General features: G+C 51.0%; 1 protein-coding gene across 1 annotated transcript in view; it reads left to right on the top strand.

Annotated features, from left to right (window-relative positions):
* Nucleotides 1-7,219: 7,219 nt before the first annotated feature.
* Nucleotides 7,220-25,512, top strand: part of Dap (death associated protein) — a 39,000-nt gene continuing 20,707 nt past the window's right edge. Inside the window, exons 1-2 of the mRNA XM_075975792.1 lie at nucleotides 7,220-7,410; nucleotides 15,373-15,469. Coding sequence (XP_075831907.1) covers nucleotides 7,356-7,410; nucleotides 15,373-15,469 — 152 coding nt within the window. The 5' untranslated portion in view covers nucleotides 7,220-7,355. The remainder of the gene's footprint in view (nucleotides 7,411-15,372; nucleotides 15,470-25,512) is intronic.

The raw sequence follows: 25,512 nt of genomic DNA, 5'->3' as shown, positions 1-25,512 counted from the left end.
ACAGGGAAGAAAAATGGCTTTGAAAGAAACCCAAGTAATTTCAGCAGGAAAAATAGACTTTGAATTTGTTAGGAATATTGCTTTGCCACCTCTAACCTCTGGAGACAGAGAATGAGGAGGCGATGAAGAAAGCCACAGGAAGTATCTTCCAGAACCGTGTCCAGAGATAAGCTTGTTAATATAGGCTCTTAGCAACCGTCATGGGACTTAAATTAATATCATGTTAGTCCGTTTTTTCATTCCTAACAGGAAATACCTGAGGTGGACCATTTTAAAAAGAAGGGAAGGTCTATTTCCACACACAGCATAAGATCCAGAGGCACCATCTAGTAGTGACAGCCGGGCGGTGGTGGCGCACGCCTTTAATCCCAGAACTCGGGAGGCAGAGGCAGGCGGATTTCTGTAAGTTCGAGACCAGCCTGGTCTACAAGAGCTAGTTCCAGGACAGGCTCCAAAACCACAGAGAAACCCTGTCTCGAAAAAAACCAAAAAACAAAAAAATAGTGACCTTCTTTGTTGGGCATCTCTGGCCAGCACACGCATCATGGATGAGAGAAGAGCACCGTGTGTGTGTGTGTGTGTGTGTGTGTGTGTGTGTGTTCTCAATGCTCTTCCTCTCTTTAAAAATCTACAGAGATACACTGGTGAAGCCTTCCCTGTGGTGAATTTAATCCCCTTTAGAATGCCCCACCTCTAAACAGCAACCTCATGGCAGGCCTCCATCCTCTCTATGAGGATGGAATTTCCATTAACGAAGTCCTGAGGGCACTCACACCATAGCCAAACACAGAAAGTCAGCCGGTTCACAGTGATTACAAAAAAAGATCTTATCGCACCAATACGTTAGCTTTCACCTTACAAAACTGCCACATTTCAAAACCCTCTCCATCAGTGGGATGATAAAGGTCACCATCTCCCGGGACAAGACACACTGACAGGATGCTCCTCCTTACCTAGTTAGTGTGAGGACAATGTCCCAGGGGCGTCCTCCCCAGCCCTGCAGCTACTGTTAATGAGGAAAACGTCCAACATCCACCAAGAGAGAGACACTCTACAGAACGAGAGTGGGAGAAGGATTGTCGCTCATCCCTGTCTGGTGGTCTGGATGGGCACACGAAAGGACATGGTAGCCAGCTCCATGGACTGGTTATGTAGGATATCCTTCCGTATGCTGCGACTATGTGTTTCTCTTACCGGTTGATGAGTAAAGTTGTTTTGGTCAATGGGCAGGCAAAATATAGCTAGGTGGGAAATCCAAACAAAGCTACAGAGAGAAAGAAGGTGGAGTCAGAGAGATGCCATGTAGCTGCCAATAAAGCCAAATGTGAGATAACAAACCATGAGCCTCATGGTAAAATATAAACTAATAGAAATGGGTTAATTTATAGTTAGAGCTAGCAAGTAAGAAGCTTAAGCCATTGGCCAAACAATCATAACTGATAATAAGCCTCAGAGTGGTTATTTCATAAGTGACAGCAGGGAGCTGGTGGGCGGTGGGCTGAGAGAAACCTGGCCAGTGGACGACGGGACAGAGAAGACTTCCACTACACTGGTGGACTGCTGACCAAGTGCTGGCTGGCTCTTCAGATGGGACTCTGCTGGTTAGGTTTGACAAAGGGCCTTGTTTTATAGTTTTGTTCCAAAATGCACTCGGATTATGTCCTCATCTCCTGAAAGCAGTCCAGACATCCATGTGGCAAGTTGAGAGAAGCCACAGCACAGAGCTTTGAAGGGAACAAAGGGCAGCAGCCTCTGGCGGAGTCCTTTCTCTCCTCCTCTCAGAGGAGCCCTAAGGTAGCAAAGTGGGGGCACTAACACATGCAGACTGACAGTCCTCCACACAGACGTGCAGAGCAGGGCCCAGAGACACGTGGGGCTGCAGCAGAGTCAGACCTGGGGCTGCAGCAGAGACAGACCTGGGGCTGCAGCAGAGACCTGGGCTGCAGCAGAGACAGACCTGGGGCTGCAGCAGAGACCTGGGCTGCAGCAGAGACAGACCTGGGGCTGCAGCAGAGTCAGACCTGGGGCTGCAGCAGAGACAGACCTGGGGCTGCAGCAGAGACAGACCTGGGGCTGCAGCAGAGTCAGACCTGGGGCTGCAGAAGAGACCTGGGGCTGCAGCAGAGACAGACCTGGGGCTGCAGCAGAGACAGACCTGGGGCTGCAGCAGAGTCAGACCTGGGGCTGCAGCAGAGACAGACCTGGGGCTGCAGCAGAGACAGACCTGGGGCTGCAGAAGAGTCAGACCTGGGGCTGCAGCAGAGACAGACCTGGGGCTGCAGCAGAGACCTGGGGCTGCAGCAGAGACAGACCTGGGGCTGCAGCAGAGACAGACCTGGGGCTGCAGCAGAGACCTGGGCTGCAGCAGAGTCAGACCTGGGCTGCAGCAGAGTCAGACCTGGGGCTGCAGCAGAGACCTGGGCTGCAGCAGAGACCTGGGCTGCAGCAGAGACAGACCTGGGGCTGCAGCAGAGTCAGACCTGGGCTGCAGCAGAGTCAGACCTGGGGCTGCAGCAGAGACCTGGGCTGCAGCAGAGACAGACCTGGGGCTGCAGCAGAGACAGACCTGGGCTGCAGCAGAGACAGACCTGGGGCTGCAGCAGAGACAGACCTGGGGCTGCAGCAGAGTCAGACCTGGGGCTGCAGCAGAGTCAGACCTGGGCTGCAGCAGAGTCAGACCTGGGGCTGCAGCAGAGACAGACCTGGGGCTGCAGCAGAGACAGACCTGGGCTGCAGCAGAGACAGACCTGGGGCTGCAGCAGAGACAGACCTGGGCTGCAGCAGAGACAGACCTGGGGCTGCAGCAGAGACAGACCTGGGGCTGCAGCAGAGACCTGGGCTGCAGCAGAGACAGACCTGGGGCTGCAGCAGAGTCAGACCTGGGGCTGCAGCAGAGACCTGGGCTGCAGCAGAGACAGACCTGGGGCTGCAGCAGAGACAGACCTGGGCTGCAGCAGAGACAGACCTGGGGCTGCAGCAGAGACAGACCTGGGGCTGCAGCAGAGTCAGACCTGGGGCTGCAGCAGAGTCAGACCTGGGCTGCAGCAGAGTCAGACCTGGGGCTGCAGCAGAGACAGACCTGGGGCTGCAGCAGAGACAGACCTGGGCTGCAGCAGAGACAGACCTGGGGCTGCAGCAGAGACAGACCTGGGCTGCAGCAGAGACAGACCTGGGGCTGCAGCAGAGACAGACCTGGGGCTGCAGCAGAGTCAGACCTGGGGCTGCAGCAGAGTCAGACCTGGGGCTGCAGCAGAGTCAGACCTGGGGCTGCAGCAGAGACAGACCTGGGGCTGCAGCAGAGACAGACCTGGGGCTGCAGCAGAGACCTGGGGCTGCAGCAGAGTCAGACCTGGGGCTGCAGCAGAGTCAGACCTGGGGCTGCAGCAGAGACAGACCTGGGCTGCAGCAGAGACAGTCCTGGGGCTGCAGCAGAGTCAGACCTGGGGCTGCAGCAGAGACCTGGGCTGCAGCAGAGTCAGACCTGGGGCTGCAGCAGAGACAGACCTGGGGCTGCAGCAGAGACAGACCTGGGGCTGCAGCAGAGACAGACCTGGGGCTGCAGCAGAGACAGACCTGGGGCTGCAGCAGAGACAGACCTGGGGCTGCAGCAGAGACAGACCTGGGGCTGCAGCAGAGACAGACCTGGGGCTGCAGCAGAGTCAGACCTGGGGCTGCAGCAGAGACAGACCTGGGGCTGCAGCAGAGACAGACCTGGGGCTGCAGCAGAGACAGACCTGGGGCTGCAGCAGAGACAGACCTGGGGCTGCAGAAGAGTCAGACCTGGGGCTGCAGCAGAGACAGACCTGGGGCTGTAGCAGAGACAGACCTGGGGCTTCAGCAGAGACAGACCTGGGGCTGCAGCAGAGACCTGGGCTGCAGCAGAGACAGACCTGGGGCTGTAGCAGAGACAGCAACAGTTCACAGACCGTCCTGGGGAAACCTGGGGGCAGTGAGAAGAGGCTAGACTCAGACAGAATGGCTAGGAGATCATGTTTATAATGTACTAAAATCTTACCGTTTCCCACTCTGTCTCAAGGCAACGGTGGAGCTTGTCACTGCAGGATGGGATAAGCCGAGGTCATAAATGCAAGTACGGAGAGGATGCAGCTCTCTGGACTTAGGGCAGGGCCTCCTATGTCTGCTCACTATGCTTTCACATCAAGTGTGGTAAGATCATGGTCCTCCGTCTCCACCCGCTGCACCTCTGCTCTGTGCTGCCTCCGTGTGAACACCCTCCCAACTCCAGTCAAGCAGAAAGGCTCACGCTCAGGGCCTTGAACACCTTTCTCCTCACCTTTTCCTAAGCCAGCACAAAACAGTGGGAATCTATTACTATTCTAGAATGTTAATCAGATTCTGCCCTGTGTTGTACTTCGTTGTTTTTTTTCCTCTAAAATCTCTAAACAAGCAACATGCTTTGAATAGACTGTGTTCAATCCGTAAGGCTTACACAGCATTCTCAGTATGTTATACTATCAACCCACACGTCTCAGAGACATTCTAGAGGGTGCATTACAATCTGTGTTAAGACTGGGACATTGAGTCACAGGGAGGGTGGCATTGCTGGAGCTCATACATGGATATACAGTCAGGATGGATCCTAATATGTCTACAGACCTCCTTCGTGGACTCTTCGTTCTGGTCTGCCCACACAGGAAAAAGTCCAAGCAGAGCCCCGTGGGCTTGCAAAGGTCATGGTGACCTCCACACCCTCCTGGTGCTTGTCTCACATCCAGGCTCTCTGAGATTGATGGGCTCCCAGGCAAAGAACCTTCCGGAAGGGTTTTTATAAGTGTTTAAGGGCAGTGTTATGTCTTAACAGCTCTGTCTCCTGGATAGATTCTTTAAAAACAAAGTAACAAAAATATTTTATTATTCAATTTTAGATGCTGGGCTCTCCTGAGATTATTTTGTCTTGTTGAAAGCCTCTTTATCCTCCACGTCTTTGTCGTGTTTATTTTTATACTTACAGCAATTTATATACCCTTGTAAGAAATTTTATATAAGGAGATAAATGCTGTGCCATAATATTGAATCCCTAAGATAAGTGTTATTGCCTCCAATACAGAATCATAGCCACAGACTGCACAAGGAGCTTCCACGAGGTCAAACATGGCTCATGGGACAAGCTGGAAACGCCTTGTCCACACCCTTCCCTCGTGTCTCCACCGATGATCGACAGCACATCTGGGGTGCTGCAGGGAACCAGTGTTAACAGTGCCACGACTCTCATCTTCTTTATGGTTTCTATTTTCTCACTTCCAAATAAAGAGAAGAGGATGTTTGCCAGGGTTCAGGTTGGTCATTTCTTTCTTCAAATGTCTTTTACTAAATATAAGTTCATGTGGGGCTGAAATTGACTCCGTGTTCTTTATGGGCTATTGAAGCCCTTCTGAAAATGCCCTGGGTGGTTCCTCAATCACCCCCGTGACTGAGGACAAGTTGAAACCTCAAGGATCGCTTGCCTCTGTGCCCGTGCGTGCGCGTGTGTGTGCGTGCCCGTGCGTGCGCGTGTGTGTGCGTGCGCGTGTGTGTGCGTGCCCGTGCGTGCGCGTGTGTGTGCGTGCCCGTGCGTGCGCGTGCGTGTGCGTGTGTGCACATGTGTGCAACATATGCCACAATCTTGTTTTTCTTTGGCTTTTGGAACCTGTGTGGGATTTTCCCCCCATGTGTTTTATATGTGTGAATGCCAAATCAATTATATTTGATTTTATTTATAATTTCTATGGCAAAATAAAGAAATACCTTTAATGCTGTGAAGTTGGGTCAAGAATGAAAGCTACCCTCCCCTAATGAGCCGAATTCACAGTGTGAAAGAATTCTGTGTAGTGAGTAAGAATACAAAAATTCTTATCCCTAAGACAGCAGCAGAGGAAGACAAAAAGTCGAGGCTGGAAGAAGAAAGCAGTTGAACTGACTGGTACAGAGTTATTTTAATACACAGTGGGGCAATTCCTGTATTTTACACACAGTGATAAAAAAATTCCATTGCAGAAACAAAATTATATTCTCTAGCGTATTGTTTTACTAGTGCTTTGAAACATGCAATCTAAACAATGGAAAGAGCAGGGTTCTCTCTGGTCAGCTGACCTTAAGAGTTGGTTGTGATGCAGGAAGCAGTGGATCATGTGGGAGTCTGGAGGAGACCATGCTCACTGACGAAAATGGCAGATGCTAAGACTGAAAGAATTAGCCTATCCCTCTAGTAAGCCCCAGAACAGCCAGTGTGGCCCAAGGAGCCATGAGCAATGAGGTGATAGTTTGCCAGGACCCATCACAAAAGAGCCTGGTGGGCTGTTTGTGCTACAGGTTGCATTTGGCGTCTGTAAGGCTTCAAAACTGGGAAACATCTCTACTGAGAATTTGTTCTCTATACAAGCCTGTAATCCATCTGCCTCATGAGGGCTGTAAGTTAAATAAATACCTCTTTTTATGAGTTACCCAGACTCAAACACTAGTACAGGCGAGAGCACCCAAGGAACGTGTAGGGAAGAAGAGCTGAGACTGACGCATTACAGGTCTACAGGGAAGCCGGCCAAGCCAGGGTGGCCTCGGGACTGAACAAGACACAGCATCCCTACAGCTAAAGAGGATCCACAGCTGTCTCCCATGCTATTACGAGATCAAGGGCACTGGACAAGTGATCTTTGGATTTGGCAGCATGGGGCCAGGGAAGGGGCTATCCAACACGTTGTGGATTGAGAAAAGAGTCGAAGCACCTGTGGCACCCGGCCTCTCTGAATAGCTGTGTCGTCAAAGGTACATATGTAACCCAAAGGGGATGGTGGCAGGCCTTTTCCTAAAGACAGGAAATGTGCCACTGCTGATCTTTGTAGAGCTGTGAGTTCTGGAGAGGCACCGGATGAGTCGCGCAGCGAAATGGGCCAAGGAGCCATGGGCAATGAGCTTATAGCTGAGAGATGAAGCAGGCCGCTGTCATCTCTGAATGAAACCCGGCGCTGAGGTCTCGAACCACCGGCGGGCGACGCTTCCCTCGGGGACAGCTAGGCGGAGGAGCCTCATTGCTCGTCCAGCTCTCCAGCGATCGCGGAGCCGCGCACCCTCCACGGACACGCGCCTTGTCACTCTGCCCGGCTAGCTGCCAGGAGATAGACGTGGCGCTGGCGGCTGCGCACGCTCCACTCGGCCAGGGTGGGGCAGGGCGGGGCGGCTCGCCCAGCGCGAGTGGGCGTGGCCGTGCCACGCAGTCGCCCGGAGCCACGCCCTCGGCCCAAGGCGGCAGTGCGCGTCCCCGAGCCGCGCGCCCCACGCCTTCCTTCCCTCCGGGGCCTCGCGCGCGCGCTGCCGCCCACCCCTCCGCCGCCGCCGTCGTTGCCCCTCGAGCCAGCGGCGCCATGTCTTCGCCTCCAGAAGGGAAGCTGGAGACCAAAGCTGGACACCCGCCCGCCGGTACTGACTGGTTTGCACTTTGTCTCGGGGCGCGGGGCGGGGGCGGGGCAGGATCGGGGTTCCCCGGGTCCCGGACCGGGGCGATGCGCACGCGCGCAGGTGAGCGGGGGCTCCGGGTCGCAGGTGAGCGGGACGCGGGCATCCAGCCCTCCCCGGCGGGGACACGTAGCCACCTCGGGAGTCGCCGCGAGTGCCCGTGCTAAGCCCAGTTGTACAACTCAGAACTCAAACGTCGGCAGCTTCCGCTGAGATTGCACAGATGTTTGGGGGAGCCCCCAACAATTAAAAGGCAGTGTTATGCCGTGATGATTAATCGTGGGCTGACAGCGTTTCACACTGACAGACCAAAGGAGCGGAAATAATACCGATCACTAATCACCTGGCATGGCTTTCTCTCCTCATTTTCATTTCTCATCCAGCATTCTATTGAAAGTGGTTAAAGTAATATTTTTAAAGCAAACCCTCAAACTCTAAGCCAAGGCAGTTAAGTTCAGGAAAGAGGCACCTTTCTTAGGAAATGGCAAGCAACCTCTGTGCGCGTTGGGCGCCGCCTCCACTCAGTTCCTGTTTGTTCCTCCGTGGCTGCCACACTGGTGGGACTAGGTGGCAAGGATGCCTGTGAGAACACCCCTGAGAGGCGGCTGGAAGGCCGCGGGTCCCAGAAGCCAAGTCTTCTTAGAGTGCCTCCAGGTCTCGGCGGCACACACTCTGAACCAGGGCTCCTCCCAACAAACCTTAGAGGACTGTGCTGGGTGGGGGACACATCTGTGCAGTCTCTCTGTTGTAAAAATGTCACACCTCTTCTGCTGCTGGCCCCCACGGGAGGACAGGAGTGACGGAAAGGTGGTGCACTGTGACAGCGCCTCTCCGCTAACCTCACGGGGTGTAGGAGTTAGAAAAGGATCCCGCTGTAGTGGAAACACTTTGTGTTTGCTGTAAAATTCCATCATGGAGTACGTAACGCTCTGGGTTCAATCCTCGCTTCGGACCAAACAAAACCACCCTTGGAAAGACTCCCTTTAAGACACAGACTCCAGCCCTTCACCAAGCCTATCCAAAACTAGTGCCTGTTTTGCAAAGGAAAAATTAGTCTTCTCCAATAGAGTCTCACTTTTCAGAGTAGGCCCCATGCTCCGTAGGTAGATGACCAAGGCAAAATGAACTCAATGGTATTTTTTTGTAGATTTCCTGTGTTGTGTTGCTTTGGGTTTTTTGTTTGTTTGTTTTGTGGGGTTTTTTTGGTTTGTTTGTTGGTGTTTTTTTCTTGTCTTATTAGTCTTTTGCTTTGTGTGTTTTGGTTTCTGGTTTTGTGGTTTGTGTGTGTGTGAGAGAGTGTGTGTTTAATTTTCTTTTTTAAAAAAAGTGAAGTTGGATGGGTAGGGCAGTGGGGGAGGAGTTGGGGAGGGGAAAATCATAAGCAGACTATATTGTATAAAAACTTTTTTCTATTAAAATTTAAGAAGAGCAAAACCAAAGAACAACAAAGAAAGATTTCCATTAAGGAAAACCCTGACCTTTAACTCTTAAAGGAGTAGTTTGGGTCCAGCTGCCTGTGGATCTGTTCTGCTTGGCCTGACCCACAAGGCAGGATTCCAAGCTGAGGCGAGGGGCCTGTGCTCAACAGAGACTCAATGGAGTCTCCCTGAAGGAGTTCATTAATGTGTGCCTCTTAGAAAGACAATGAGTCAAAACAACATTGATTAAATTGCTCACAGAGACTGTGAGGCACACCTCAGGATCAGAGGAAGGAAAAGCTCACTTGGAGAAACTGGAGAGTTCTGGTTTACTTTGGTTTGCAAACAGGCTTTTGAATTAGGTATTCTGATACCTTGTTTGTGCCTACTGGGAGAACCACCTTGCTGTGCTTGTGCAGCTGTGCGCTTGGGCTCTAAGTTTAGCATTTTGGGGCACGACATTGTGCTTCTCTGGGACTCAGGGGTCTCCTCACCTGACTTTAGAGACTGGACCAGACCGTCTTCCTCTGGGGTAGCCGTAGGTGGGGCCTGGCCTTGGGACTGTAATTTTTGCTCCTTTGCCTGTTTGTTCCTCTTGTTAATCAAACAGGTCTGTGACCTTAGGGCAAGCCTTTTAACTCACCTGACTCAAAGGTCTTTGGAGTGGAAATCCCAAGGCCACGGAGTCCGGGGCGAGCTCAGAGGGGTGGGAGGGACCGCGCTGATAGCAGGCTGTGCTTCTCAGCTGCACCCTCCTGTGTAGGGTGTGTTTCTCCTTATCTGCAGAAGTTCCTTTCTGTGGCCGGGAGACCAGAGTGTGCCCTTTTTTGTCTGGCAATATGAGAGAGCAGCAGTGCTGCAGGATAAATGTTTGTAGAAAGAAGAAAGGGCCACCCACTAGTAAAGAATAATAAAGGATTGCCAAGAACACAGTCCGTAAGTCAAAATGACTGCGTAAGAACTTCGGGAAAGCTTTCATTAAGTGCTTACATTGTATAACAGACTTGTGCTTAAATCTTTCATTGGAAATAATAAAATCCTCTTACCATGCCTCTTTTGCTGTCCTCTCTTGTGTTCTCTCTTTATTGGCCTCTCCAGTCCCTACAATGCCCGTTTTCCTCGCTGCACCTACCCCCAGTCTCTCCCACTCTCCTGGCTTCCCTGCCTGCCTGCGTCTGTACCTTCAGGGGCTGGCAACACTACCTAGAAGGAGAGTAAACAGCTCCAGGAAAGTTTCCCCAAGGCCTGTCTGCCTCCACCCCTCACCTCACTTTCTAATGCCACGCCTACAGCCTCCCTGCTGCCCTCATTTGCGCTGGTAGTGAACGGCTAGAATTAGCACGGTGGAAGCAGTAACTAGAGTCTGGTCAGTATTACAACCATACCAGCAAGCAAGTATTTAAGTGCTGGGCACTTTGACTGCAGTGGCCTACCATCAAGATACTGTGGGCAGTGCCATTTAAATCATTGGCAGAGCTATTTGGGGTGACTTACTAACCTCTAAGAGCTGGTTATGGGAGGTGGGGGACTGGCCTGAAGGACCTTAGCAGCCTGACAGTGTCCTTCGCTCGACAGAGGCCACTCCCAAGCTGTGAGGTTAGGGAGGTGGTTTGCAAAGAAGTACACGCTGCACAGAGACCTTCCTGGGATCGATGGCGCCTCACTGTGCAGGCATCTCCCTGACAGCAAGCCAGGCAGCCCAGACTGCAGCCCCACTGCTGTTCCTCACCAGAAAATGCATGGAGAACTGGGGTGAGCCCATTGGTTTCACCGCTCTTGCTAAGGCAGCAACACATTCAGAAGCTGCCCAGACTACATGCGATGACTCGCTTGGCAGATACACGTTTCAGGCTTATAGCCCCCACCATGTGTACCCATTGCCCAGGGGAGCCAACACGATAAGTCGAGTTTCATAAACTGATAACATGATCCCATCACGTGTTGCTGCTTTTCTGTAGGGCTCTCCTCCAGAAGTTGTCAGATGGAAATGTGAACGTGGCTGTTTATGTCACGTACGGCGGGAAATAGGCCACTCGCTATTTTCAGCAACACTGATAATTCAGCTCCATTGCATTAATCATTCAGACATGGCTTCAGGATGCATTAAAGCCTGCGGATGGTAATTGACCCTGAAGTACTCTCTTGCAGGAAGTTTTTGGGTTATCCAGGCTGTTCTGTTGCCAGAGATGAAAGGTGAATTTGCCTTTCTGTAGCGAGCATCCTGTCATACACGTGGTAAGCAGGTTCCCATGTTCAGCCAGGGAACCCAGCCATTGACCACCGGTAGAAGGGAGCAAGTGCCCTCTGCTTCCACTCCGAGCATGCCACGGGGCACACCATGCTTTAGTGACTGTTTCCTCTTATGTGTTTCCATCAGGGTTAACCTAGCATTTGTAATGCGGTTACAGTTACCTCCCCTGTTCCTTAGACAGCTCCGGCTAGCTTCCCCTTCTGGAGCCTGCTGTATGTGCCCTGTTCATTTCAGCCACCACCCTGTGTCCTGACATGCTTGGTGGCTGTCTCACATCCATATCTCAGGCATCGTTTTGCTTACACAGGGAATATTCGCTTTTTAAAACAGTCTGAGCTGAAGAAGTCAAAGTTCCTTTTTCTCCTGTTGAACCTCCAACAAAGAGCAGCGTGGATTCCCGGGCACTTTCTGCCCTGTGATGCTGCCATGTCTGCACAGGCTGCCACAGAGGGTTGAATGTGGTAGAATATCAGATCTCTGGCGAGGCCCGTGAGAGGCAGGCTTTGCTGTGGTAGTTTCTGCAGGTAGTTATAGTAAACTTGGTGGTTTTAAAACCACGATGAGCTTAAAGTCACTAGATAAATGATTGTGTTTATTTGAGGTCGAGTGAGAAATAGTGCACTTTGTTCTTTTTTGAATCTCAGTAAATGCAAAATAATTCAGTTCTTCCTTTCACAGTCTAGGAAGAGTCTAGAGTAGGTGTCCCAATGCTCAGGCCAAGGTGTGAGCAGGGCTCTTGTCCTCTGGAGGCTCTGGGGGAGCCTTCTTGGTGCTGAGTTCACCCACATGCCTCGGTTTGGAGCCCGTTCCTCCATCCCCACTGGGACCCTGACTCTTCTCTTTCCTCTTGTCACATCCAAAGACCCTTCTGATTACGTGGTCCACGTGGCTAATCGAGAATAATCTTAGGTTCAGATGATTGGCTTTCAGTTCCCTCTGCAGCCATACTTTCACCTTGCCATAGAACACATTCGTAAGTTCTGGGGAAAGGAGACATTAAAAGTAATACCACAGTCACTGTTCCCCGTTCTGCTGCCCATGTCCCAGCTAAGTGGCCTTGACCCAGTTGCCCCTGCCTCCAGGATTTCTGATGACAATTCTCCCCAGCACCTCCAGCAGTCGGGTCCTGCTTTCTCTCGTGACTGACGAGACAGCTGCGTGGTGCCTCTGCTCTCAGACGCAGTCCATTTCCCCGGCCTGTGTGGCTTAAATCAGCAGCCTGCACCCTAACTAAAGAGTGTTGCTCTCTTCCACTTCCCCTCAGCTTCCTTAGTGATGAGCTGTCTGAGGTGCAGGATCAGGGCATGGGGGGCGGGGTGCTCATAATTTTAGTGCATACCACGGAGAGCCTCTGGAGACTACATGGTCTGGGGCGGAGGGTTCTCGCTGGGATTTCCCACAACTGACAAGTAGATAGGCCAGACATCAGCACCCAGTGTCCACCCTTGCAGCTGCCCCTCACATTCTCCACCTTTGCCTTATAGAGCTCACACCCTGGGCTATGTGAGCATCCACTGAAGCCAGGCAGGTATGGCAGAGTTCACGATGACTGGAGGCTTCCCATTTCTTGGCAGATCAAGAGACAGTGCCCAGGACTGGAACCAGGGCTGAGTTATGAGCTCCAAAGCTTCCCTACCCCCTCTAGCTGTCTATGTCCATCTACTAGGTGGCATGTCTCAATGGTCCATGGTCTTGCTAAGCAGAGCCAGCAACCGGAGGCCAAGGGCTTCGAACACAGCTGCGTGGGGCATGCCACATTCAAACCTTGGCATCCACTGTTGCCCTTCCCATGCTAAGAAATCCATCAGAAGGATGAGAGGACCTGAACAGAAACAGTTACAGCCTCTCTGTCCACAGAGCTGCTGCCTCCACCAGGAGCGACTCTTGCTGTCTCTGGCAGGGAATACAGCACATGAGCCACAGCCACCAAACTCAGGAGCCGACAGAGGTAGACAGCAAAAGTCGGCACACAGAGACCTCAGTTGAGGAAATAGCGGGACAGGCAGCTGTAGGACAGATGTGCCTGAAAGAGATACATGGTTAGAAACAAGGGAGGACCAAGTCCCCAGCAAAGACCTGATGATGACGTGGAGACAAAGCTAAGCTCTTTAAAGAGACATAAAGTTACTGAAAATCAGTTGTTGAGATAAAAGGCAGATTTCTGGGAGCATTGTTAAATAGGATCCGTTTTTCCCCAGAGTAGCATGGTGTTCCTGCATTAAAGGGTAAGACACCAGGGTTTTAGTTTCAAGCCCAGATGGGCAGATTCACCATTTAAGCACAGCCCTCTGATCAGAATGCCTGGGTTAGATTGGGTATTCTCCAGAGTCTTAAGACAGATCAGCTTTACAGAACTTAAGCTCCACACCACGGTACAAGGCTTGGTGAGCATAGGGCACATGCAAACCCTGTCCTGGAACAATGCTACTAAAAGATGATACACAGGCTTATTGGGGAGAATCTGTTGTCAGATATATTTGGGGAGATTTCATTGTTGTCTGAGGTTTCTGTCTTGCCCGGTTTCCACAGTCATTAAGTCCCAAAGAAATCACACAGAAGTCTACATTAATCATAAACTGATTGGACCATTAGCGCAGGCTTCTTATTAACTTTTATAACTTACAATAGCCCATTATTTTTGTCTGTGTTAGCCACATGGCTCGGTACCTTTGTCAGCGGCATAGTTACCTCTTGCTTCTTCTGTGCCTGGACAGGACTGCAGAGGGAGCTTCCCTCTTCCCAGAATTCTCCTGTTCTCAATGACCTGCCTATACTTCCTGCCCAGCTACTGGCCAATCAGTGTTTATTTAAAACATAATTGACAGAATATAGACAATTGTCCCGCACCACTTCTTGTTCCATCCCACCTAAAAGCTTGATGCACATTAGCGCAGTGCAGGCTCTAAGATCTCCCTTGGACCCATCTGGGACTGGGGAGATGGCCGCATTGGTAAGGTGCTTGCTCCAAAAGCTTGATCTGATTTCAGATTCCTGGCACCCACACATAGAAGCTAGTTCGTGTCTGTAATTGCAGTGCTAGAGAGGTGGAGATAGACGTCTCCTCAGAACCTGCTTCACTCAAAAACAACAGGTGGAGGAAAGATTGAGAAACACTTAGCGTCTCGGAGAAATATCCAGTGTCCACCCTCGGCCTCCACACTCATGCACGCATGGTAATCCATTGGATTGTCTACCTGGCATTTCCTCATTTTTTCCATCCTACACTCTCCATCTCTCCCCTCCTTCCCTGGCTACCTTGACTCCAATTACAGATAACATGGGTACACGTATGTAGAAATCAGAGGCCCCTGGGGCACGCTGGTCATTTCTCAGTGGGGTACACAGGGTTCCTATGGAACCCAGCTATCTCACGCCTATCTACAGATCCAAGGAAATGAACATACAGACACAGAAAATTATATAAACGTTATCCAACGCTGCAGTGCTCATAACAGCCCAAACTGCCAACACCCTAAGTGCCCATCACCTGGTGAGTGGGCAAATCAAATATGTGCTATGCCCATGCAGAGGATTGATTGTATTTGGCATTAAAGAAAGAAGCCCTAATGCATGAGTACACTCAGGCCGTGTTAGACCGTCTAAACAGGCGAGCTCCGTGGTACAGGAAGTGTGTTTAAAAGCTGCTTTTAGAAAGAACATGACTTCTGCCGACAGCAGCCTTTTGGAGCACTATTTGGGAAGGAGGATTGCTCTGAATGGCTTTGCGGCCCATGGCTGGGCTCTGAGGTTCACCCAGTACCAGTCTCTCTTGAGAAGAACCCATCGGAGCTGAGAGAACGGCCATTTCAGCCCAGGGCTTATTCTGAAAGCCTGTGGACTTGAGTTCGGATTCCTGGCACCCACCCGGAAGCTGGGCGTGATTCATGTCCGTAACCCCGGTGCGAGGGAATTTCCCAGAACTTGCTGGGCAGCCATGGCTATGTCACCCTGTCCAAACCGCTGGTGTTTGAAGAACTCAGATCACGAGGCAGGCTTTAAGAGGCCCGTGTTTTGTCCCTATGACACAGAGAGCCCAGAGTAGCCACGATGTCACCTGGCTTATGTTCCGTTCACACTGCTGTTCTTAGAAAGTACTTAGAGGTGATCGGAAAGGAACGCAAGAGCCTTGGGAAATTTCTAAGGTATAATAGGGCACCGAGGACTGTATCAAGTCCATCGTGGCCTTCCATCAGGTGCTCCAGATCCACAGGCAGACACCCCTCCACCCTGGTCACCCCACCTTTGTTTTTATTTCAGTGAAAGCCGGCGGAATGCGGATTGTGCAGAAACACCCACACACGGGAGATGGGAAGGAAGAAAAAGACAAAGATGACCAAGAATGGGAAAGCACCAGGTGAGAGACAGCTAGTGACGCAAGCAGACTGTGCAAGTGACCGCTCGGTTAAATATTAATGCTGTCTGTGCGTCCAGCACCTCCTGGACTTCCAGCCTGCACACTGTGTGGGGCAGGACTCTGCACTAGCAGGGGGGAGACGGTGCATCTGGAGTGTGCCGTCTGGCTCACCTCCGCCAGGCACCCTGTCCCCTGGTCTAACCAGAGCTGCTGGGCCCAGGAGCTGAGTGGAGCATACCCTCACCCTGTAGCCCTTTAGTCTGGCACTCTGGAGGGGGCAGGGGGACACAGCTTCCACCTCTCCTGGCAGGTCACAGGGTGAAGGAAATGGATTCTTGTGCCTGGTGGTTCTTGGTGCTCAGGTCTCTGCCCAGTCCCCAGACGTGTGCTCTGCCCATCTGTGGACAGGAGCTCTCCACTAGGGCTTCCGCCTGGATCCCCCTGGACCTCCTGTGACCGCTCACACTGTGGAACCTCAGCATCCTCACAGGCAGGGTAGGGAACCGACTTGGGAAATGCTCTGCAGGCAGATCTGTAATAAGCAAGGTTACTCTCCAAGTGACTGTGTGTGTCCTTCAGTGACAGCCCCAGCCCTCCGGGGTCCTGCATTCTGTTTGCCCCTCTGTCGGCCACCTGTTTTCCTTGAAGGTTCTGGTCTCGAAGCTTGGTTTGAGGGCTGCATCCCTCATTGTGAGTAACTTTGTCGTATCATCGCCACCTCAGACACAACCGTGAATACATCCATGTGGAAGAGCATCCGCAGCAGCTTTCCGCTGCACACGGTGTCTCCACTCTAGCAAGAAGGAAGGGGGTTGTTGGCCAGGAAAGGGAGTGGTCCAGCCTCTAGATTTCGAGGGATGGAAAGTTACCTGTGTGTAGGAGCCAAGACAGGGCGGCCCCTTGTGCTTCTTCTGACTTTCCGATGAGCGGAGATGCAGCAGCTAATGTGGGAGAGGAGCAGCTAAAATCACGGAGGAGTGGCGTTGAGAGGAAGATGGGGTGTGCCCGCCTTAGATTACAGCATCCTCTTCTCCTGAAGGATTAATCAATTCCCCCCCCCCCCCCCCACACACACATCTGTAGAGCCGGGGAGGATGGAGCAAGCTGATTGCAGAGTCGAGTCTGCAGAGCTGCAGGCAGTCTCTGTTGTGTTACCCTGGAGTCAGATTGCTGTGTTCCTTGTGGGTATATTGGCTCTGGCTTGGCTCTTCACCAGTGTGGCTAAGCCATGTGACCTAATGGGAGCACATCCCGAGTGGGAGAAATCTGCACAGCAGGCTGTTGACTTGTGCTGATGGAGGCATTGGTCCTGGTGCCCCGTGTGATGGTGCAAGCTTGACTTTGCCTCCCTCCCTGTCCTGTGCTGGGTGTCTGAGTAATAGTCAACATAGCTCAGCAATGATTATCGCTGTTGCTTCTTTAGGGATTTTGAAAATACTTCTTATTGCTTTTCTGTGTGTGTGCGCATATGCCACAGACCACCTGTGTACCTTCACCATAAAGAGATTGGGGTTATCAGTTTTCAGCGTGGCTCCAGGGACAGGGCTGGCATCGCTTTATACAAGGAAAAGCCCTGTTTATTTCCAGAATGTATAGAGTATGTAGTCGTCCTCCGGGGAGTGGCATTGGGTCTGCAGTTGGGCAGACTTTACTCTCACAACCCTAAGCTTTTACTCCGGATGTGAAAATAAGGCTGCTGTCTACGTCCCATGTCAATCTCCCCCTTAGAGTCACACTTGCAAACTCCCTTTTAAGCATCTCCTGGATATTTAAGACTGTTTGCCAACTCATTTCTGGTGGCTTCCTCCTTCCTCTTGGAGACAGAGCAGTGATTACACTGAAGATGAACGTTTGGAGCCCTGAGGAGGTCATTTTGTGACCCAAGGTGTCTCACAACCTCCCTGGCAATTATTTCTTCACATGAGCTTATGCAGCCCTTAATCTTTAATTTTCCAGGGATTTAGAAATGCCTTATGCTGCCGGGCTGCAAGAGAAAAATAAAAACCATGAAAATCAGGGCTGGAGAGATGGCCCAGTGATCAAGATCACTGACCGCTCTTGCAAAGGAACCACGTTCGATTTCCAGCACCCTATGGAGCCTCCCAAGCATCTCTGACTCCAGCAAGATATCCAGTGGCTCTCTGGCCTTTCCAGGCACCAGACACATGTGACACATAAACATATATGTAGATAAAATGCTCAGCACTAGGCCCATCAGGTATATATACATATGTATATGTATATATAGGCACATGTGCTCATGTTCCTAAAATAATAAAAGGTGAAAAGAGGAAGCCCTGAAACTGTCTAGGACCATCCTCTCTTGGTGCTCCTGCTGTTCTCCCTGTACTCCCGATACCGTATATGGGAACTGCTAGCCACACCTCTCCCGATGACCAAGCCTTCGTCTGTAGCACTTGCTGTTTTGTGAGCTAAATACTCCCACCACGGCCTACTTTGAGTAGAAACATGGGATTGCTAGCACAGGCCTGTGAAGAGGGATCTTTAGCCAATGCTCACAGCGGAGCTAGCTCAAGCATGTCAGGGACTGCGGTCCCCTTGTACATAGTTAATGTTTGTTGTTATAGTTCATAGTCTTGAAAGAGGTTAAAGAGATGAAGTCATTTATGATCTACTGTAGATGTCCACATATGTATTCTGCCTGGTGTCCTCTACAGTGAAGGTGTGTATCTTGGAAATGGGCCAAGTCTGCCCCTCAGACACTCCTGAGTTGAAATTCAGCCCCCGCTGTGAGGCAGAGGCTGTGAAAAGGTCAGACTAGCGGGCTTTAAGAGGTGGTTATGTAAGTCATGGCCTGGGCCTTATGAATGGATTCTGGTGGCTTTGTACACAAGATGGGGGCACCGGAAAGTAATACTTATGCCATACCCCCAAGCTGCCCCCTTGGAGCTGTCACCAGATGCAGCCCCTGACCTTGGACTATGACCATGAGCCGAGGTAGACGCTCTTTTCTTTACTATCACATTACTGCATTATATGGCAGAAAATGGACTGTGACAGAGTGTCTCTTGGGGATGGATCCTTTCGTCTCTCATCTGTCTGAAAACGTATTTGTTCTGCTGTAGCTCTGGGAAGATGGTGTGTTTGTTAGCCTCCTTGTCCCTGGGACACAACGCCTGACATAAACAGCTTAGGAGGAGGAGAAAATGCTGTGCAGAGGGACTGTGTCTGCTCGTCCGGCTCTGTGCTGGCAGGAGTAGAGGGCTCTGGACCGTGGCAATGATGTCGTCCATGTGCCGGGTGTACAGGCTTTCTCGCTCCGTCTCACGGTTACACTGGTACAGATCCTCCTGTTCTGCCACGCCCTCCCTTCCGTGATGGACTGAGCTTTCCAACTTAAACCAATCTTTCTTTCGGTTGTTTTTGTCAGGCATTTGGTCACATGATAAAACCAGGCAGAGAACTGGAACTAGCAATGGGGTGGGTCATCTCTGTGACGACCTGGCTGTGTGAACCAGCAAGAGCGTGGAGGTGCAGAGCAGAGACGTAACTGTGGGAGACACTTGGCCCTGGGGCTTTACATAGGAACGGGAGGTCTCCTGAGCACCCGTCCTTCCCCCACAGGAGAAACCTGATCGCCTGAGGCGTTGTGGAAATGATCCACAGCTGCTCTGCTTCAGGGTGGCACTGGCCATGCTCAGCCTGGAAGAAGCGGCTTCCGCACAGTCAGCAGTGTCTGAGTTTCTGTAACTTGTAGACCTTACACACGCCGCCTCCTCCTGTCACATGTCTCCATGTCCACATTTCCCCTTCTTCCTGCATTAGGGCCTCACCTTGGTGACCTTCCTCTGCCTGTCTCTGTGAATACCCTGTTTCCAAATAATGTCGGAGTTCGAAAACTTAAAGGTTTAAGATTTCACCACAGCCCCTTTAGAATGAGCCCCAAACAAATGCCAAATTATGACCCATTGCGGTCTTACTGGTTCTCTCCTTACTACGTTATCTACTGGGATAAGAAATAGGGAAATGAGAACTCTGAAGCCAGAGGCTAGCACAGCTGTTTGTCACTTAGGTCACAAGGCCTCCACATGAGACTGTTTATCTCTGGGCTGTGGTCTGGGTGTGTGAACCCTGATGGCTCCATGTGGTTGACCAATGTGTAAACCATCTGTAAGTTCAGCGTTGTCTGTAAGTCCCAGCTGCCTTTCGAGTGTCCGCCCCCCCCCCCGACATGTATGCAGATACAGGCAGACCAAACTCAGTGTTGTGTCGGGGCCCCGGTGACATGGCAGCCAGAGCTGATCCAGGTTGGTGTGCAGTGGGCTCTGGAGCCTTGTGCTGCACCAAAGGCTTCGTGTCTGTGTATTCAGGGCCTTGTGTGACATGAAAGATCTTTATGGAGGGCTGACTGGTGGCCCCTGTTTATGGACTGAGATGACGCAGCTGTCACAAGACCCTCAGAACAAAGCGTATCTGAGGTACAGTGTGTGAAGTTCTCGTGGCAAAGGAGCCCCTCTGCCAGCATTTACTCTTGTCCTGGTAGCAACCCGTCTTCCTGGCCAGGTGTTCTGTCCAGAGGGAATGGCCCCACATTTTGATTTCATGCCCCATCGATTTTAAAGAATATTTTCTGTATTCATTCTGTTGGATTGTTTGAGAAAGGTCTCACTATATAGTCGAGGCTGGCCTCAAACTTGAGATTCCCTTTGCCTGAGTCTCCCAAGTGCTGGTGTTATTGGCTTGTGCCACCATGCCTGGGTCATTTTTTCATTACACACACACACACACACACACACACACACACTGTTTAGTGCTATAAGTCCATTCTGTAAGTTATATGATATCTATAAACTAGATGGCAACCTAATTGATAAAGGTGAAATAAGCAATGGCAACCTGATCCTATCATTAGCTATTATGTCAAGGTCCAACCACCCTTGTAGTGAAGTTTCCCATTAATGATTCAGGATGTGAGCTTAAATTTGTAATGACCTTCTGGGTAATTTCAGGTTTAGTGGGGGCGGACTGCTTCTTGTCAAATCCAATTAGATCATTGGCATTTGCCACATCGTTGGCGATGAGCTGAGATGAGGTTTCCTTTCCTGTTTGCTCCCAAGTGTGCATTTAGATGAGCTTCATTGTAAGCCGCTTTCTGTTTTCTGAAAACTCTCTTAAATTCATTCCTAAGGTGGCATTTGAACACAGTTCTAGGCACTTGGGATGAGTCCAGGATGAAGCAAGACAGTTCGCCTCAGGAAACCATCAGCCACGCGCATTGCACACCTATTGCAAGGTGCCGAGGGCAGGTGAAGGGACGTGGGTCTGCATCCATGGGAGCCCTCAGGCCCACGAGACCATGTGTTAGGTACTAGCCGATTTGACTTAATACGGCTTGTTTCTTCAGGGCAAACAGGTGTGAATGGAGTTGTTCTCGTGTCCATTGCTCTCCAAACTAAAGCCATCCTAAGCTCAATGCCCGCCTTCTTCACTGATTGGCTCACATCTCAGTGCCCGTCTTGTCATTGTGCACAGCGGGAGTTAAACCTTTCTTCCCAAACACAGGGAGTACGTACGAGTTTTACAGGATAGGCAAGACTATAACTGCCTTTAAGAGGTTCTAGTTAGGATCCCCTTATGAGCCGAGCAGGGTGTGCGTGGCAAACAGCAGCATCAAGAGTTGGCGCTTTCCCCCCATCCAGCCTGATTTCTCTTACTAAGTGGGCAGCACAGGGGGGTTGCATTTGGTGCACAGCCAATCAAAGGTGTCCCCAAACAGGCTGAACTCTTTGAGGCTGGGGATGAGAGTATGAAGTCTCAGCTTCCACACTGCTGCAGATGGACTTGGAGGCAGCGTTTATCCAGCATCTGGCTGCAAAGCAGGTGTGGAAACCAGAAGTGGTTTGTTAGCTTCTCAGTGGCCCTTAGAAGCCAGATGCACCCTCCCTTCTGGTAGGGCTCCTCTCAGCATGTGGAAGAGGGAAGAAAGAAACGAGGCTTTTCTGTATGTCCGCTCCGGGGCTGACCTCTCCGTTCTGTCTGTGGAGACTCCAAGAGTTGCCCTGTATATTAGGAGTGTTTGCTAACCATGAACATGTGAGCCACGCTTGGGTTTATAAAATGAAATATGTAACAATAACTTCATGGAAAACAAGAGCCTTGGTTGAGTCTACTGCCCCATTATTACCTGAACCTTTCTGCTCTTTTAAATGAGCCTGTTGGCTTCAGCTGCCCAACAGCACAGTGCTTGCTCAGAAGACGTCTGGCAGATTTTTTTAAAGAGGTAGCTCTAAGAAACCTGCTAACTCACTGCCACCTCCAGCTGGTGGGACAGGCGAATGGCCTGGTGCCTGTGTGGGGAAAGAGCCCTCTTCACCTTCTTGGCTGTGTTCTGTTGTTGCTCAACTCTCTTGAGGCAAAACGCTCATTGATTTTTATTTGTGTTCATCCCTTGGGGCAGGGTTTAGTCATTAAAGGTGAATGAGTGTGGATTAAAGTCTGAGAGTAATGTCACACTCGGAAAGGTCTCCTATTCACAGGACAGTGACTGCGTCTGGGGACGCTGCCCCGGGAGTAGTGGACATGCCCCCCTTCTTCATTTATTGTTGCAGCCTGTAAAGGCTGTTTGTACCCCCAAAATAATAGTTCTGTGAGGACATACACTCAAATATTATCTAGAGTTTTAAAGGGGAGAAATCGTGTCTCGTGCCACAGCAAAGAGGATCTTGAAATGCTGTGCCAAGTGAAGGAAGAGGGGGCCAAAAGGACACAGCCCTCAGGACCCCACTGGCAGGTCCAGAGCAGTCCCATTGTAGATTAGGACTAGAATGGACGTTACTAATGTTGTGGGCAGAATGGGGAGGGGTGTTCAGGGTGCAGTCTTGATGCTGAGAGGAAAAGGCTTTGTCTCAGCACTGTGAACACACTCAGCACTATAGAGCGGCACACTTTAGAGTGCCAAAGGCGATCAGTTTGTTTCTTACCATGTAGGTGGTAAACAATGCAGCAAAGAGGCCTCCGTGCTGAGGCAACGCGCCTTGGCAGCTCAGAAGCCTGTGAGCTGCAGCAGCTCTTCCTCTAGGAGTTTACCCAAAAGGATTCAAAACCAAGGATCCAACAAAAGCCTATCTGTGGATGGTTGGTGCACCACATTGACAAGAGCTAAAAGGTGGCCCCGGGCCGGTGTCCATCATCTGAAAGAATGTTCTCCATCCTTACAGTGCAGTGTTAGCTAGCCGAGAGAATGAGTGAGGGCAGAGTTCTTACAACAGTAGGTAGAACTTGAAAAACGTTTACCAAGTAAGGGAAACAGACACCAGCGGCCATAGTTCTGGTAATATTTGCAGGAAATGCCTAAGGGAAGGAAATCCATGAGACAGAAAACAGTTCACTGGCCACTGATAGCTGGGAAAAATGGGCCCATACAGAAGGATGAATTCATGGGTATGGGTTCCCTTAGCCATGGTGTAGTGTTCTAGAATCAGATAGTGACAATGGTCCCATAAGGAAATGAATTCAGTGAGCGCTGCCACATTGTATGATTTAAGATGGTCTAAATGATGATTCTTATATCCTAAAGGGGAGGAGCACTGGCTGTAGCCCAGCCTCAGCTGGGAAAGAGCACACTCAAGAGTTGAAAGGATTTCCTATAGAGCTATGGCTGCCATCCCAGGCGGACCAGAGCTGTCCTAAGAGAAAGGGAAAGACAGATACTTGGACATGATGGTCTCATCGGAAAAGGATCAGGGCGGCTGGGCCCGGTGCACACTGAAGTCCTGAATCATCATGCATTTGTTCCCTTAGGCTAGAGGACTGGCTGTGGCTAGATAGACGGGCCACATCCACACAAGTGGTACCCGGAAGATGAAGCAGGCATCTCTTGTGTCTGGATTTAAAAGCAAGAAGGTGCTATGCCAGGAACCCCGTACAAAGCCATTTGTCAGAACTGGGTCACACGACTGTCCCTAAATCTAGCATGCCCAAGATTCTCTTAGACCCAGAGTTCTCAGCACAATGAATAACTGGCACAGAGCCACATGGGAAAGATTCATCCTCACAGGCGCCCTTGGCACTAACTCATTAAGTTGCTAGAACGTCACTGCCTACAGTTTTCTAGCAGATACGCGTGTGGGACAGAGATAGGACACCCTGCTGGCCTCTTGGGGGGCTCGCCCCCCAGCTCCCAAGTAAACACAAGGGGGCTTATTTTTAGTTATAAACGCCCTGGCCTAAGCTTGGCTTGTTTCTCGTCAACTTTTCTTAAGTTAACCCGTCTACGTTTTGCCTCTGGGCTTTGTCCTTTTCTTCCTCCTGTGTATCTTACTTTCCTTCTTACTCCTTTCCGGCTGGGTAACTGGGTGGTTGGGTGGACATCCTCCCCTCTTCCAAATTCCTCTCTGCCTGCCAGCCCCGCCTACCCTTCCTCCTGCCTCGCTATTGACCATTCAGGTCTTCATTAGGACCATCAGGTGGTTTAGACAGGCAAAGAATCACAGCTTCACAGAGTTAAACCAATGCAGCGTAAACAAAGGCCACGCCACCCCCTTTACGCGGCACGCAGCTCCCCAAGGCTTCAGGCCTGATACTGCAGATCGTGCTCAGGCATTCACTTTACAAGCAGGGTCCACTTCTGATTTGCCATTTGAGCCTAGGAGGCTGGTGATTTTATACTTTGCTGAGTGGACTTATCAACACAGTAGAGAAGTAAAGCCAGTGGAGGACATCTAGGCTTGATCAGCCCCTAAGAAGACCTCACGTGGGGACACCCGAATGGAATCTTCCTAACTGGTGACAGAGACAGCTGGGCCCTGGGGGGACATACGCGCACCCACACAGCGGAGGTGGGTGGGTGTTACCTAGGCTGACTGGCAGGCTGTCTAGGTCACCTCACGGACTGTGTGTCACTGTGTGTCAGTGAGGTCACCTCACAGGGTCTGTCCACCCCGTTTCACTCACTGGAATCTGTACTCTGCACGCTGGCCTGTAACTTATTTCCCCGAGGCTCTGAGAAAATGGAGCAGAAGGTTGTGGTACCCTTGTCATTGTCACCTGTCCCTGGATGGAACCTAAAACTTCCCTGAACCTTAAGGATCCTCTGCTTTGATGTTTTGGAGCATAGTCAGCTCACTAAAACTCAGGACACACTGTCAAGACAAGTAGAAACCTAATATAAATGAATAACAATGCCAGATTACCAGGAGGTTGGTCAGAAGCACACAATTCATAAGAGACTAACTGTAAATAAATACCAGTGGCAAACAAATAAAAATAAGACCTCACTTTTCTTGTATAAGAGAGGAGAGAGAGAGATAACCAGTCTAGGGAGATAGTTCAGTCAGTAAATCCTTTGTCACATAGCATGAAAACTGTTCAGTCCCCTGCACCCTCCCAAAAGCTGGGCATGGTGGTTTTTCCCTGTAATCTGTTCTCGGGGGACACAGAAGATCCCTGGGGCTTCCTAGCTATTATAGCTAAGCTGCAGAGATCTAGGTTCAGTGAGACGCCTGGTCTCAAGCATAAGAAGGTAGGAAGCCATCCAGGAAGAAACTGTATCAACCCCCAGCCTCCACTTGCACACACTTGGGCCAGGGAGAAAGTTTCCTCCTCCTCGCTACTGTTTCTTTTCTGTTCCTGCATCTTGGTTGGCTATCTCTGGATGCAGAACCATCAGACCACCTGCAGACTGAGCATGCTTGAACCCTCTGCTTCCTGCTTCTGAGGCGCCCTGTTGAGCTCTCATGCTGGAACCAGAGAATCAGCACTTTCTCCTGACTGTCAGGAGAAAGTCCCCTCCTCACCAAAAACAAGGCCACAGCCCCATTCCTCATACACCTCATACCTGAGTACTGTGGTCCCTCCTTAGGTCTGAATGCTGTGGCCTAGCAGTCTGGGAAACACTTGGACTTGGGGCCCACATAAGTACCTGGGACAGGACTTTACCAGCCATGACCTTCTCCTCTGGGTGACAGAGAGTGGACAGAACCTCTCCCACTAATGTGATTGCAGACCACAGGCCAATCTGTATCCTTGGATCTGTGGACCTGAGACACATTTCCTGTCACCCCTAAGTTGTACACATACTCCAG

Source organism: Microtus pennsylvanicus, chromosome 6 (assembly GCF_037038515.1).
Source record: "Microtus pennsylvanicus isolate mMicPen1 chromosome 6, mMicPen1.hap1, whole genome shotgun sequence".
Taxonomy (NCBI): Eukaryota; Metazoa; Chordata; class Mammalia; order Rodentia; family Cricetidae; genus Microtus; species Microtus pennsylvanicus.
The sequence above is the reverse complement of the archived record's forward strand: the minus strand, read 5'-3'. Positions and strand labels throughout refer to the sequence as shown.